The sequence below is a fragment of the Amblyomma maculatum genome, chromosome 4, assembly GCF_055883805.1.
Source record: "Amblyomma maculatum isolate TAMU_Amacu chromosome 4, ASM5588380v1, whole genome shotgun sequence".
Taxonomy (NCBI): domain Eukaryota; kingdom Metazoa; phylum Arthropoda; class Arachnida; order Ixodida; family Ixodidae; genus Amblyomma; species Amblyomma maculatum.
This window is the reverse complement of record NC_139347.1, coordinates 111134294-111147421: the sequence shown is the minus strand read 5'-3', so window position 1 is coordinate 111147421 and position 13128 is coordinate 111134294. Positions and strand designations below refer to the sequence as shown.

Sequence of the window (13128 nt, the reverse complement as noted above, 5' to 3'; positions counted from 1 at the left end):
ATGACGCATTTTGTAATGCGCCATCTAGAGCAGTAATCCTCAGTAATCTGCGATTTGCTGATGACATTGCCTTGCTAAGCAACTCGGGGGATGAACTGCAAATAATGATTGATGACCTAGACAGGAAAACTAGAAAGGTAGGCTTGAAAATCAATATGCAGAAGACTAAGGTAATGTTCAACAGCCTCGGAAGGAACAGCAGTTTACATTAGGTCGCGAAGTACTGGAAGTAGTAGGCGAATATGTCTACTTAGGACAGGTAGTAACCGCAGATCCGGACCATGAAAAGGAAATAACAAGAAGAATAAGATTGGGATGGAGCGCATTTGGCAAGCACTCGCAGATTATGACTAGCAGCTTACCGGTATTGCTAAAGAGGAGAGTGTATAACAGTTGCATCTTACCTGTACTCACCTATGGCGTTGAGACGTGGAGGCTAACCAAGAGAGTTCTACTTAAGTTGAGGACAACCCAGAGGGCTATGGAACGAAAAATGGTAGGGGTAACATTAAGATATAGGAAACGTGCAGAGTGGGTCAGAGAACTAACTCAAGTTACCAACATTCTAGTAGAAATTAAGAAGAAGAAATGGACATGGGCAGGACATGTAGTGCGAAGAGAGGATAACCGATGGTCGCTAAGGGTAACAAACTGGATTCCAAGGGAAGGAAAGCGTAGCAGGGGGCGGCAGAAAGTTAGGTGGCGGATGAAATTAAGAAGTTCGCAGGGGTCAAGTGGATGCAGCTGGTACAGAACCGGGTTAAGTGGAGAAATATGGGAGAGGCCTTTGCCCTGCAGTGGGTATAGTCAGGCTGCTGCTGATGATGATGATCTAGAGCAGTAAGCATTGGTCAAATACAGCCATTATCCACTTTATTTTTCATTGTTCCTTTATGCTGTAGTGCTAAAATTTAAAATGATTTTATGTGGCAAGTTGCTTTCAATTAATATGCCTCATGCTTTCATTTACAGACCTGCAGAAGCACAGATTAAGCCCATCTGGACGTGAAGAGTACCAGCAGAGAGCTACTTTTAATTATCGTTTAAGCCGGGCTCGTCGGGTCATTGAAAATTCCTTTGGAATTATGGCAGCAAGATGGCGAATATTAAGGAGGCTCTTTAGAGCATCAGAGGAAACGACGGAAAATATCTGCAAGGCATGTGTTGTGCTGCATAACTTCATGATGTCGGAGAGCGCATTGGCACGATCTGCCCACAGCCCACCTGGCTATGCCGACAGTGAGGACTGGCAGGGAAATGAGACTACTGGCTTATGGAGGACAGACGGCAATGACCTTCCAGGACTTAGAGGAATAAGTAGACAAGGCTGCCACTCTGCAAGGTAAATAGGGAAAGCCTATGTCAATCAACATTTTTATGCAGTGTATCTTGAGCTACTCCGATGTTGTGTTGCAGGTCTGCTATGGATGTGCGTGACAGACTTATTGCACAATATTTTGCCACGGATGGCAAAGTTCCATGGCAAGAAAGGATTGTCAACCGTGCAGGACGGAAGGTAAAACAAGCAGGATAATGCTGCATCTGCTCTAAAAGATATTCTTTAAAATTAATGCAGGCATGATACTCTTGAATTCAAACAATTGTTAGCTTTATTTCCCTTCAAAATTCCAGACTTTCTTGCTCGGCTTCGTACAAAATTTTAGAAATCTTAAATATAGCTTCCGATCGCTGCCTTGGTGTTAGAGCACGAAGCTTCGCTGTGACTAAGCGGCCCGTGGCGTCACTGTCGTCACATTCTTGTTCATTCTTTTTTTTTTTTCGTCATGCTAGCAAGACTGCCAGCACATCTGTCAAGGCTCGCCTTGACGCAGTCTTCAAAAGTGTCCTCTGTCCTTTTCTTTCTTCTGCAAAATGATGAAAACTGCATTGTTGCACACCATTTTTTTTATCTTTTATCTTAGGAAGTATGACACTTGCAAGTACATACCGTGAAGGTGGCCCACCTGAAGGTGTTCCTTTGGACAGCCTTGAGAAGAAAAAGCACAAAAAAGTTAATAAATGACTACATGACAAAGTTTGCTTGCTTGCTTGTCTACCTGGCTGGGGGTGTGTATCGCCCAAGTAGCTCAGTCTCAGCTGGTGCAGGGCTAAGAGGCGGCGGCCCCCAGTTTTGAGCCGTTGTAGGGCTGCTAGACCCTGGAACCCTAGCTTGGGCAGGTGCCGGGCTGCATGACAAACAATGCATTTCCAAACTTTCTGATATATATCAATTACTGCAGGCAGTTCCTGCTAATTTCAGTAAAAAGGCTGGTAGATGCTTACCTGCTGTCGTCGTCATCCGAGTTGACAACTGTGTCGTCATACCTGGATTGCATAAAATGTCAGTTCACTGAACTTACGGCATGATATGACTTATATATGGATGTGTCTACTTACAATGCGAGAAGTTGTGCCTCTGCAGGGCTCTGGCTGCTTGTATCAGCACTGCATGAAATAATTGTATTGAAATATGACATTCCTTGTACTCTCCAGGTACCAACACTGCTTGAAAACATACTGAGAAGCACAAATGTATGGTTTATCCTTGTAAGGTACAAAAACGTCGAAATCTGTAGTGTGTAGTGTATAGCACAGTACACACTTGCTTATTGAGTGTGTACTTACATTCCTAGAAGCTCCATGTCTGGAGAGCTCTGTCTTGTGTCAGTACTGCATGAAATAAGCCCACTGAAGATTGAAATGCCCTCTCACCTTGCCTCAACACTGCTTAAAATACAATCAGAAGCTTGACATTATTGCATACGTTTGCCAGCCAAACATGCCGACAATACTGCCTACCTTTCTGGGGTAGCAAACCTGCTGCAACTCGGTTGACTCGGCCCCTGTGATTGTCTGCATAACAGACGCCACACAAGAACATTTTGGTGCTCAGGCATACAAGCATGCATGCAGATCACAGCTGCAGGTTATAACTATACATACCTGGTTTTCTTTCGTATGTTTGTCGTGATCCTGAAGTGCAAAAAAAAAAAAAACATGTTTACAGCACTGTCAGTGAGGCAATATGCTTAATTCTTCTAACTCTCCGAGGCGTAAACGTTCAAACGACGCGAAATGAGAACATGGAATTTGCAATATTTCCTGGGAGATATCAAAGAATGTTTTAAATTCGCACTTCACAATAGCAAAGTGCCGCAAGCACAAATGGAGCCGGAAACTGCTAAGTATAGCCTGCCACTAGCGCAGCCTGGTCGGACCCAAATCTAACTAGTTTTTCAATGATATTGGGGCTAAGCACGCGTTTCGAAAGTGCGAACGAAAAGGTGTGCATGAAAAGAAGCGGTACGGGTTGTTGAGAAAGAATTATGGCGCTGAAAAAGTTCCGAGTAGGGCAAGCAAAGAAGGAAACATACATCACTGCTACAGCTTCCCACTGCGCAAATGGTAGCGGAACCTCTTTTGGAGCACTGTGGTTATGTACCAAGTCATAAAAATATTCACACTGAAAAGGTAAAACATAGCGGCAAAGGTGTCAGTATACTAACCTGCTGGCGTAGTGCGGCGTGCTTCGCAGCATGCCGTCAATCAGGGGGAAAAGCGCCCACTTTTTCGCGCCGTTGTCGCCGTTGCCGGGTGCCCCACTCCGACATGTGGCGTCAATGTCGCTGACTATCTTCAGCCAACGGTCCCTTGCATTTCTAAATTTTGCGGATGCCTGGGAAGCTGCAGAAAATGTTTTTCTCATGCTGACAGACACTTGTATCGACAACAGATACTAGACACTCCACAACAAAATAAACTTACCTGTCAGGCCAAACTCCAGTCCGATTAATTCTCATCGGTTGCTTTTTAGATCCGTGTCCTTATAGTCGCCGTGTGTCTTGTCGTAGAGGAAGCGGTAGGGTCGAATGCATTCCAAAAAACGCTCAAATTCCTCAAGCCGCATGTTCATGCTAGAACAGCAACCGCAGCGATGCTCTGTTCGCCCGCGCAGCCGCCGCCGGGAGTCATGAACTTGGACTGACGTCACGGTCTGCGCTCCGCTCCGATTGGCTACTCCGTTCTGCGGGACGGGAAAAATAGCTCCCAACCCCATCGCTCCGCGGAACGTCAAACAAGTCAGCCTGCGGGAAAAAAACCGGCTTCTGCGGGAAGCGGCACGCGGAGAACGTCCAGCGTTGCGCGTTTTCCCGCTAGTGTGAGCGTGCCTTAACGGTCTTCCTGCACCGAACTGGTGGGCAATTAGCTATACGCATGTTGCATGTAAACAGTACTAACTTGTGATCGGAGATGCCATCTGCTACTTCAACACTAACATCACTAAGTGATCGGCTGTGGAAAATCAGATCTAATACTGAGGATGATGTGCCCTGTACTCTCGTTGGAATATTAACAGCTTGTGTGAGATCACAAGCCAACATAATGTCCGAGACAACGCTTTCATGAGGTGAGTTCGGTGAAAGGTTGGGCCAAGGGAATTCAGGTAAGTTAAGATCTCCGGCAATTATTATACACTTTCTGCTGTACATCACAAGAAGGTCATGCATTTTAGTTAGAAAATCAATGCTGGCGGAAGGAGGGCGGTACGTCGCAACCAATATAAACGAATGTCCATAGCAGTCAACTCGAAGACACCGACTTTCGTGATCATCTATTTGCTCTAACAATGTACCTTTTGTACCATTAGATAGTATGACAGCAACCCCACCACCACGAGAAGGTCTGTCTCGTCTAAAAATGGAATATGAATCCGGGACAACGTCTGGGTCGCTTATTTCTTCGTGAAGCCACGTTTCAGTAATTACGGTCACATGAGGGTCATAGCATAAAAGACTACTTTCAAGTTCAGTAGTTTTATTTACTATACTTCGAGCGTTAATGTTTAGAAGGCGCAGAGAGTCTGGTGCAGATGAAGGGACTGGTCATGCGTGTTCCGTTAAAGCAGGTGAGCGCGAAATTTTTACCCGAGTGTTACTTTGGTCGTCCCATACAAATATGTCGTTATCTATCCGCGCTTATCATTCAGCAAAAACACCTTTTTCCCACTGTTTTTTTCGCCCTTAGCGCTTTCCCAAAGTAATCTCCGCCTTCGAAGTGTGCAGCGTGAATAGTCATTTTCAATGAAAACATTAGTTCCCTTCAGTTTTTTAGCGTTCTTCAGCACTGCTTGCTTTTCGCTATAGTTCTGAAGATACAAAATAACAGGACGGTTTACTCCCGTCCTTCCTAGCCTATGAATTCTTCCAACAGAATGGCATTGCACAGCGAGCTTGTTTTCAAACAGATCGGCGATTACTTTATCTTTAAGCTGGGATACTGTTTCATTTTCATCTTCCGGAATTCCATAAATAACCAAGTTCGAACGGCGGGTGTAATCTTCCAGGTCAACGAGTTTCTCTGAATGCAGTGTTATGGCAGATTGGACATCATGTAAAGATCGGTCTAGGCTGTCAATTTTACATGTGGACGAGCTTATGTAATCCACAGTTTTTTCTATTTCACATAGTTTAACACTGAGGGCAGCTATTGATGCATTGGAAACAGACAACTGCGATTTTAGTTTGTCAGTTCGCCAAGCCCACTGATGAACGACCAACAAGGCCCTCTGGAGGACTTTCCATGGCATGGAAAAGAGGCGGCAGGTTAAAGATCATGCAGAAAGTATTAAACTCGAATTACAGCTTACACTAGAGGAATTTGCAGATCAGGCTGCTGCCCTTTTCTTCGCGAACTGTGCACATTATCCGGCGCCTTCACCGACAGTGGATGCGGTTGATAAAACAGGAATAACATTACTATTTACCAAATTGGAGTTATTGGCTGCTATAGCAGAAGCGAATGGTAAAACTGCGCCTGGACATGACGATATTCCTTATGAAGTATTCAAGAATTTAGAAGGAGCCGCAGTGGACGGCTTGTTTGATGTGGTAAATGAGTTATGGCAAGGAGGAGACATTCCACTCGGCTGGAAACACTCGGTGGTGGTAAAAATACCAAAGGCTGGGAAACCTCCCACAAGTCTAGAATCTTTGCGGCTTATCTCGCTAACACCCACAATTTGCAAGATCTATGAAAAGATGATAGCCACCCGCCTGTCATGGTGGTTGGAAAGTAATAAAGAATACCATACTCGACAAATTGGGCTCCGAACAAACCTTGGGACTGAAAATGGGCTGGCTATGCTCACTGAAGAGGTCATACACGTGTCGCCTTATAGCCACCTAGTGCTCACTGTAGTGGCTACCGACGTGGCGAAGGCATACGACAACGTGTTACATGCCAAGATTCTTAGCAACATGGAATGTATGGGCATTCCCTCGCAGTTCACAAAAGCAGTACATAATCTGCTTAAGGACAGGACGTTTTCTATCCGGATAAACGGAAAACAAATTGGTAATTACACCTCGAACAGAGGCGTGCCACAAGGGTCAGTGTTAGCACCTTTATTATTAAATTTCGCACTGATCCCATTCGCGTGGAAATTAGCTAAAATACCAGAAGTGCGGTTCATGGTATACGCAGATCATGTCACGATTTAGTCCAGAATCGGTATCTGCAAGATGCTTTAAATACAAGAGATGAGTACGTCCAAGATGCAGGTCTGGAATTATCACCTCAAAAGTCCAGTTATATTCATGTTGCCAACAAGAATGGAAGAAAACAATTGGCAACGCAAAGAGTCACCCTAAAGATTGGAAATCAGGCATTGGAAGAGGTGGATGAGTTGAGAGTCCTTGGCCTAGAAATTCACAAATCCAGCAAAGGAACACAATGGCTTCATAAGGTGAAAAAAGTAGCTGCGACTTCCTTAAACTTGATAAAACGCATTTCGTCTAGGGGAGTAGGAGCTCGAGCGGACATGGCAAGGCGTCTTGTACAATCAGTGTTACAGCCGAGGATACTATACCAGGCCCAATTCCAAAGACTCGCGAGGCGGCAATGGGCGAAATTGGAAACAATAATTAGAAACGCAATGCGCACTATCACGGCCTTACCGAAACTTACCCCTATCCCTATTCTACAAGAGTTTGCACAGATAAATACGTTTACAGAATTATTTGAACAACGAGAGGCAACAAGGGATATGAAGCGAAAGTACGTTACGTCCATAGCATCCTTGTACAACGAAGGGGCAGTTCAAACACCACCAATGGCTGACCCCCCTCCGTGGGAATTCACGACTATTACGACAAACAAGACCACTCGGCTTCGTCGCAAAGAAAAGCTGGCATCTCGACCTCTGGTTGATGCACTTCCAGGTACCTGCATTGCATACACGGGCGCATAAATTATAGAAAATGGCGGTAGAACAGCAGCTACTAGTCCAACACACAGCGAACTAAATGTACATAAAGAATTTGTTTCAGAATAGCCGGACCCGCTTGTGATGGAACTCTATGCAATCCGCGATGCTATGGAGGCCATAAGAAAAATAGATTCCATAACAGAAGCCCACATCTATACAGACTCCTTAGCCGCCTTAAAACAACTGAAGAAAGTGACGAAGACGCTATGTGTTACCCAGGAAATCAACGCACTCAATAAAAAAAAACACAACTAAGCGTCCAGATACATTGGACACAAGACAATGCTGAGAACGCTGAGCAGAGAAAAGTTCACCACCTCACACACGAAGTTCCAAACATTAATGCGCCCCCCACCAGGCTCCCTTTCGATGCCCGCTCCGCTGTTCTCATCTTAGCATCATCTTTAAGGAAACGTACACGTGCCCTCATTCCCCCGTGTACACTCCCACTCCCTCGTAACTTAACGAGATTGGAGGAGGTTTCCCTTAGAAGGATAAGAGCTAGGGCGGCCCTTACCCCGTCGGTAAAATGCCGATGGGAATCGCAAGCAGACATCGGACCAACCACATGCCCGAAGTGTTCCACAATAGCTGCAGAAGTGGATGCTCGCCACCTGCTATGGACTTGTGCAGGGACAAGAGCATCAAGGACACAGATTCTGCGCGAAGTGGGAATAACCACAACAAGGGAAGAGGACTTTTCGAAATGGCTCACCGACAACGCTAAGAGCGGGAGCCTGCTCCGGTTCCTCACGGAGAACCATTTACATGAGTTTATATAATATACCTTATGGCGAGCTTGCGTACAAAAAAAACAAAACAAAAAAACTTACAAACATCATTGATCATTTTGCTTTCCAAACACATTAAATTCCTAGGCCGTTTTACTCCTTTCAATTGCAAATAGGGATTTACTAACTCTTCTGTGTTCGCCGACTTTATTCGTATTCTTCATTTTCTTTATAATTGAGTTTATTTCCAGCTCTGGTGTCACTTCATAGAATACCCCTCCGATTTCAGGTTCGCATCGGAGGGCTGAAGTCGCTAGGCATTTCAAAAGATAATATTCCGTACCGAAACGCCAGAGAGAACTTCTAAATATCAGGCAGATGATATAGAGCATACCGAAGATAGCATTTTAAAGCGAAAGCATAAAGGGTCACTTCTCGCAGAAAAGCTGGTGTCTGCGTTGTGGCTGTAACGCTAAATTCAGAAGAATGTAAAGAAACAATAAATGTTTTGCGGAAAGCCACGTAGTAGAACACGATTCCTTCGCACTTAGAGGTAAGCACGCTACCATTCCATCACAGAACTGCATTGCTTCTCTCCGAATAAAGGTGGACGTATTGTATGAATTTCCTTATGACTATCAGCTAGTTTTTAGGTCCAGAAATAAATTACGCAAGCCAGTCGCAAAGAATGCACTCGCTTTGCTTAACTGCGAAGCAGCGCTCGCTGGAAAAGGCATTCGATCATATACGGCGCTGCCACAAAAGACAGAGCGAGCCGCCGCTCGATTCGAAGCCTTACACATCAATACATTCGTTGCAGTCAAAGCATTGGGGTTCAAGGAAAGCGGGGAAAGAGAGACTACAGACTTTAAGCGTGAAGGAATCACCAAACGGGGGTTATCTGATTGGTTGTTATAATCAAGGCAGAAGTGTCCTGAAAACCATTGTGCCGCCGCCGTCCCTATAAGATAGTGCGTCGAGCAGCAACGTGGCAGTGACACTTATGGCTCGATGTTAGTTTAACTACTGATCTGCGCAGTAAGCTCACGTTCTTATACGTGTTGCGATTACACGCCTCCTGCCCGAATATAGCTTTGCCGACACATGAAAGACATCTTAAATCAGAAGTGGTACTCATATTTTATATTAAGGCAAGGAGTGCGTAGCAACTGTCTTAAAGTGTGGCATAGTGGTAATGGCCTTAACTTATGGCCCTATAAAGCAAGTATCACACTCTTGTGTTCCGACGCCAGGCTAAACTTTTTGTTCCTGTTGACTGTTTAAAGTGAGAAAGCGGATGTTTATGAGACTATAAATAACGTCTTTCACAGCAGAGAAAAAGGATTAGATACAAAGACATCGCTTTGTGTTACTTTATATATACTATATATATATATATATATATATATATATATATATATATATATATCGAAAGACACCAGTGGCCGCTGAGACCCGCTATAATGCATAATTGTGTGCTGTCGGCGCTCTGCGCTCCGTAAAATGACCGCATGTCTGCGGAAAAGGTTGCCAAGTTTAATGTGTGATTTATTTCTCTACTAAAATTGTGTCATTAAGCAGTACCAAGCCCCGCCGGGGTGGTGCAGCGGTAAGACGCCCGACTACTGTCCGGAGTTCCCGGGCTCGAACCCGACCTCGGCGGCTGCGTTTCGATGGAGGCGAAACGAAGTGGCGTCCGTGTGCTTTGCGATGTCAGCGCACGTTAAAGATCCCCAGGTGGTCGAAATTACTCCGTAGCCCTCCACTACGGCTCCCCTTTCTCTCTTTCCACTTTCACTCCCACCTTCATTCCTTCCCTTACGGCGCGGTTCAGGTGTCCACAGAGTAAGTGTGACAGATACTGCGCCTTTCCCTTCCTGTGAACCAATCATTAAGCAGTACCAAGGTGAAACTCTCGGGGAAAGGAAGGTGCTAAAATTTCAACTTCACCTATCAGCTTAGTACATTACAACTATATAAATTAATTGCGAAACAAAGATCTGTACTCACGACGTGTACGCCGTTATTTACGCTTCCTTGAACGTTACAATCCCAGGCTCTGCGTGAAGGAAGGGTAATCTCAAGTATCAATGCGCAATGAGATGTCAGGCTAGCAGCAAAGAAGGTGTAATTTAAAAAAAAGCACACAATGTCACATGCTTGACTTCAGGCAGGTCAAGTTATGTAGAAAACTTGCTCGAACCCGCTTGCGGCAAATTGGGATATGAAATTGATTAAAAATGTCCAAAACTAAAAACGTTTTAAAAGCACTAAAGGTGGAGTTTAGTGCGATGGTCTAGCAATTATGTTCCCTACTGCACAGCTAAAAGCTGTCGAGCGAGGGACAGGCGAGCATTTCTATCTTTTTATTTAGGTGTTCAACGTTATAACTTTCTTTCTCCATTTTGATTTTCCGCTCACGACTTGGAAGATGGAGCCCTACGTCTCATCGGATGGCTTATTCCACCCTGCTGATGTAGCTTCTGGTCAGGCCGATTTGTCACACGCCTGATGTGCTTGGCTCCCGTTATTGACCGGTGAGCAGGATTTGCCACTCCGGCCGAACTGCAGGTCCGGCCGGGGAATATGTAGATAATGGGCTCCTACTACCGGCGCAGCCGTCTTAGGACGTGGCCGTAGGTTGTGACATTTTTCTATGTGTTTTTTTTTTATTTAGAGGGGCCTGAAGGAGGATAGGATATACTGGAGATGTTTATTTAAGGTTTCAGCTGCCAGCAACTGGGACCAGCCTCCTCAATAACGGGACAAAGCTGTGAAGCGCTTCGTTCAGTTATTTAATGTAATGCGCTGAATATCGGTTTTCTTGTCGGCCTTCGGAAGTTGTATGCTTATAAGGAAGTATGAGCTCTGAGAATCTGTAGGTAAGTATATTTTGTTTCTGAAGGAGTAAGGGTGCAATTTGGTCTACGAGCAAGATAAAAAAAATAAAGCGTAGATGAAACTTTTGGAATAGAATATATAATACATGTGAGGGCTCTTTTCTTAGCGCCGAATATTACTTCTATTCCTAAAGTCTTGAGTTCATTTCATGGTAGGAGGTGTCTAAAAGGACCCACCGAATTTGCTTGCCGAGTATCACAGCCAGAAAAGCAATCGAACACGTTTATTCCACACTTCATCATCATCATCAGCCTGATTATACCCACTGCAGGGCGAAGGCCTCTCCCATATTTCTCCACTTATCCCGGTTCAGTGCTAGCTGCATCCACTTGACCCCTGCGAACTTAATCTCATCCGCCCACCTAACTTTCTGCTGCTCCATGCTACGCTTTCCTTCTCTTGGAATCCAGTTTGTTACCCTCAGCGACCATCGGTTATCCTCTCTTCGCACTACATGTCCTGCCCATGCCTTTCTTCCTCTTAATTTCCACTAGAATGTCAGTAACTTGAGTTATTTCTCTGACCCACTCTGCACGCTTTCTATCTCTTAATGTTACCCCTACCACTTTCCGTTCCCTAGCCCTCTGCGTTGTCCTCAACTTAAGCAGAACTTTCTTGGTTAGCCTCTACGTTTCAGCCCCATAGGTGAGTACAGGTAAGATGCAACTGTTGTATACTTTCCTCTTGAGCGATAAGCTGCTTGTCATAATCTGCGAGTGCTTGCCAAATGCACTCCACCCCAATCTTATTCTTCTTGTTATTTCCTTTTCATGGTCCGGATCTGCGGTTACTACCTGCCCTAAGTAGACATATTCGCCTACTACTTCCAGTATTTCACTAACTAATGTAAACTACTGTTCTTTCCCGATTCTGTTGAACATTACCTTAGTCTTCTGCATATTGATTTTCAAGCCTACCTTTCTACTTTTCCTGTCTAGGTCATGAATCATTATTTGCAGTTCATCCCCCGAGTTGATTAGCAAGGCAATGTCATCAGAAAATCGCAGATTACTGAGGTATTCTCCATCTACCCTTATCTCTAACTACTCCCATTCCAAGTCTCTGAATACTTCCTCTAAACAAGCTGTGAATAGTACTGGGGAGATTGTGTCTCCTTGCCTAACATCTTTCTTTATTGGAATTTTGTTACTTTCTTTTTGCAGAACAATGGTTGCTGTGCAGCCACTACATATATCTTCCAGCACTTTCACGTACGGCTCATCTACCCCCTGATTTCGCAATGCCTGCATCACCGCCGGGGTTTCAACTGAGTCAAATGCTTTTTCGTAATCAATGAATGCTATGTATAAGGGCTGGTTATATTCCGAGCATTTTTCTATCACCTGATTGATGGTATGGATATGATCGATAGTAGAGTACCGTTTCCGAAACCCTGCTTGATATTTTGCTTGATTGCAGTCTAAGGTTGGCCTGATTCTATTAGTGATTACCTTAGTAAATACCTTCCACACTTAAAAATTCCACACTTCCACAGTAAACATTCCACACTTAAGGCTCGTATAAGTGGCCATTGTGGCAGTTTTTGTATTCAACCAGGTAGTTTTTCCAATGCCCCCATGCCACCCCAAGCAATATATAAGACTTTTTCCTGAAATAAGAAAGCGGGGCTCTTTCGTGTACTGTAGTCGGGTTGCAGCTTGTTTTCACTGCAGAAAAACTTACTATACTCTTAATCTTCATGTCATTCCTATTCTGTGTACGAAAACATTCCTAAATTCTTCAAAAAGGTATTGGAGTACGAAAAACATTTCTCACGCCATCTAAGTACAACTGAGCATTATAAGTCGGATATGACCACCAACAATACAAGCATAAACTAAAGTAAAATATTTTTTTCTCCCTTCCGAATGAAGGTATTTGGCGTGCCAAGGACAATACAAGCATAAGCAATGTTCTGTCAAAAAATAGAATGAGCAAGTTTGATTTTCAGTCAGGAGGGCGCACAAAGTGGGAGCAATTGGAAGGCTTTGAAGTTGGTACTTGATGATGTTAAAGAATATTTATGTAGTGGTCTCACTAAACGGCTTCAGAATGTCATTGCTCTGCTATTGCATGCAGCCACACTTCTCACCGTTTGCCAAGTTTGTGTTATTATAAAGAACCAACCGTTCAACCCGTGTCCTGTGTCGTCTTCTCTCGAGTGTGTGTCTTCCTGTGCGCTTTTCCTTTTGGTGAAGTTGCATTTGCACCATCTAGACCATCTTCAAG

At 44.4% G+C, this 13128-nt stretch overlaps 1 protein-coding gene across 1 annotated transcript; it reads right to left on the bottom strand.

Moving 5' to 3' along the window:
* Positions 1–1624: 1624 nt before the first annotated feature.
* Positions 1625–2888, bottom strand: LOC146191947 (uncharacterized). The gene is made up of 6 exons (XM_084602344.1): positions 2626–2888; positions 2398–2445; positions 2284–2325; positions 2058–2186; positions 1949–1987; positions 1625–1865 (listed from the first exon to the last, which is right to left on the bottom strand). Exons 1-6 carry the CDS (start codon positions 2640–2642, stop codon positions 1763–1765), a joined length of 378 nt encoding a protein of 125 aa, XP_084458470.1. The 5' UTR covers positions 2643–2888; the 3' UTR covers positions 1625–1762.
* Between the last annotated feature and the right edge of the window lie 10240 nt (positions 2889–13128).

Bases quoted from the DNA above. Each gene is read 5' to 3' on its own strand.
- LOC146191947 (XM_084602344.1), bottom strand. The intron at 2,187-2,283 runs GTAAGCATCTAC...TTTGTCATGCAG, and splicing joins TCGGATGACGACGACAGCAG to CCCGGCACCTGCCCAAGCTA. The intron at 1,988-2,057 runs GTAGACAAGCAA...TTTCTTCTCAAG, and splicing joins CGATACACACCCCCAGCCAG to GCTGTCCAAAGGAACACCTT.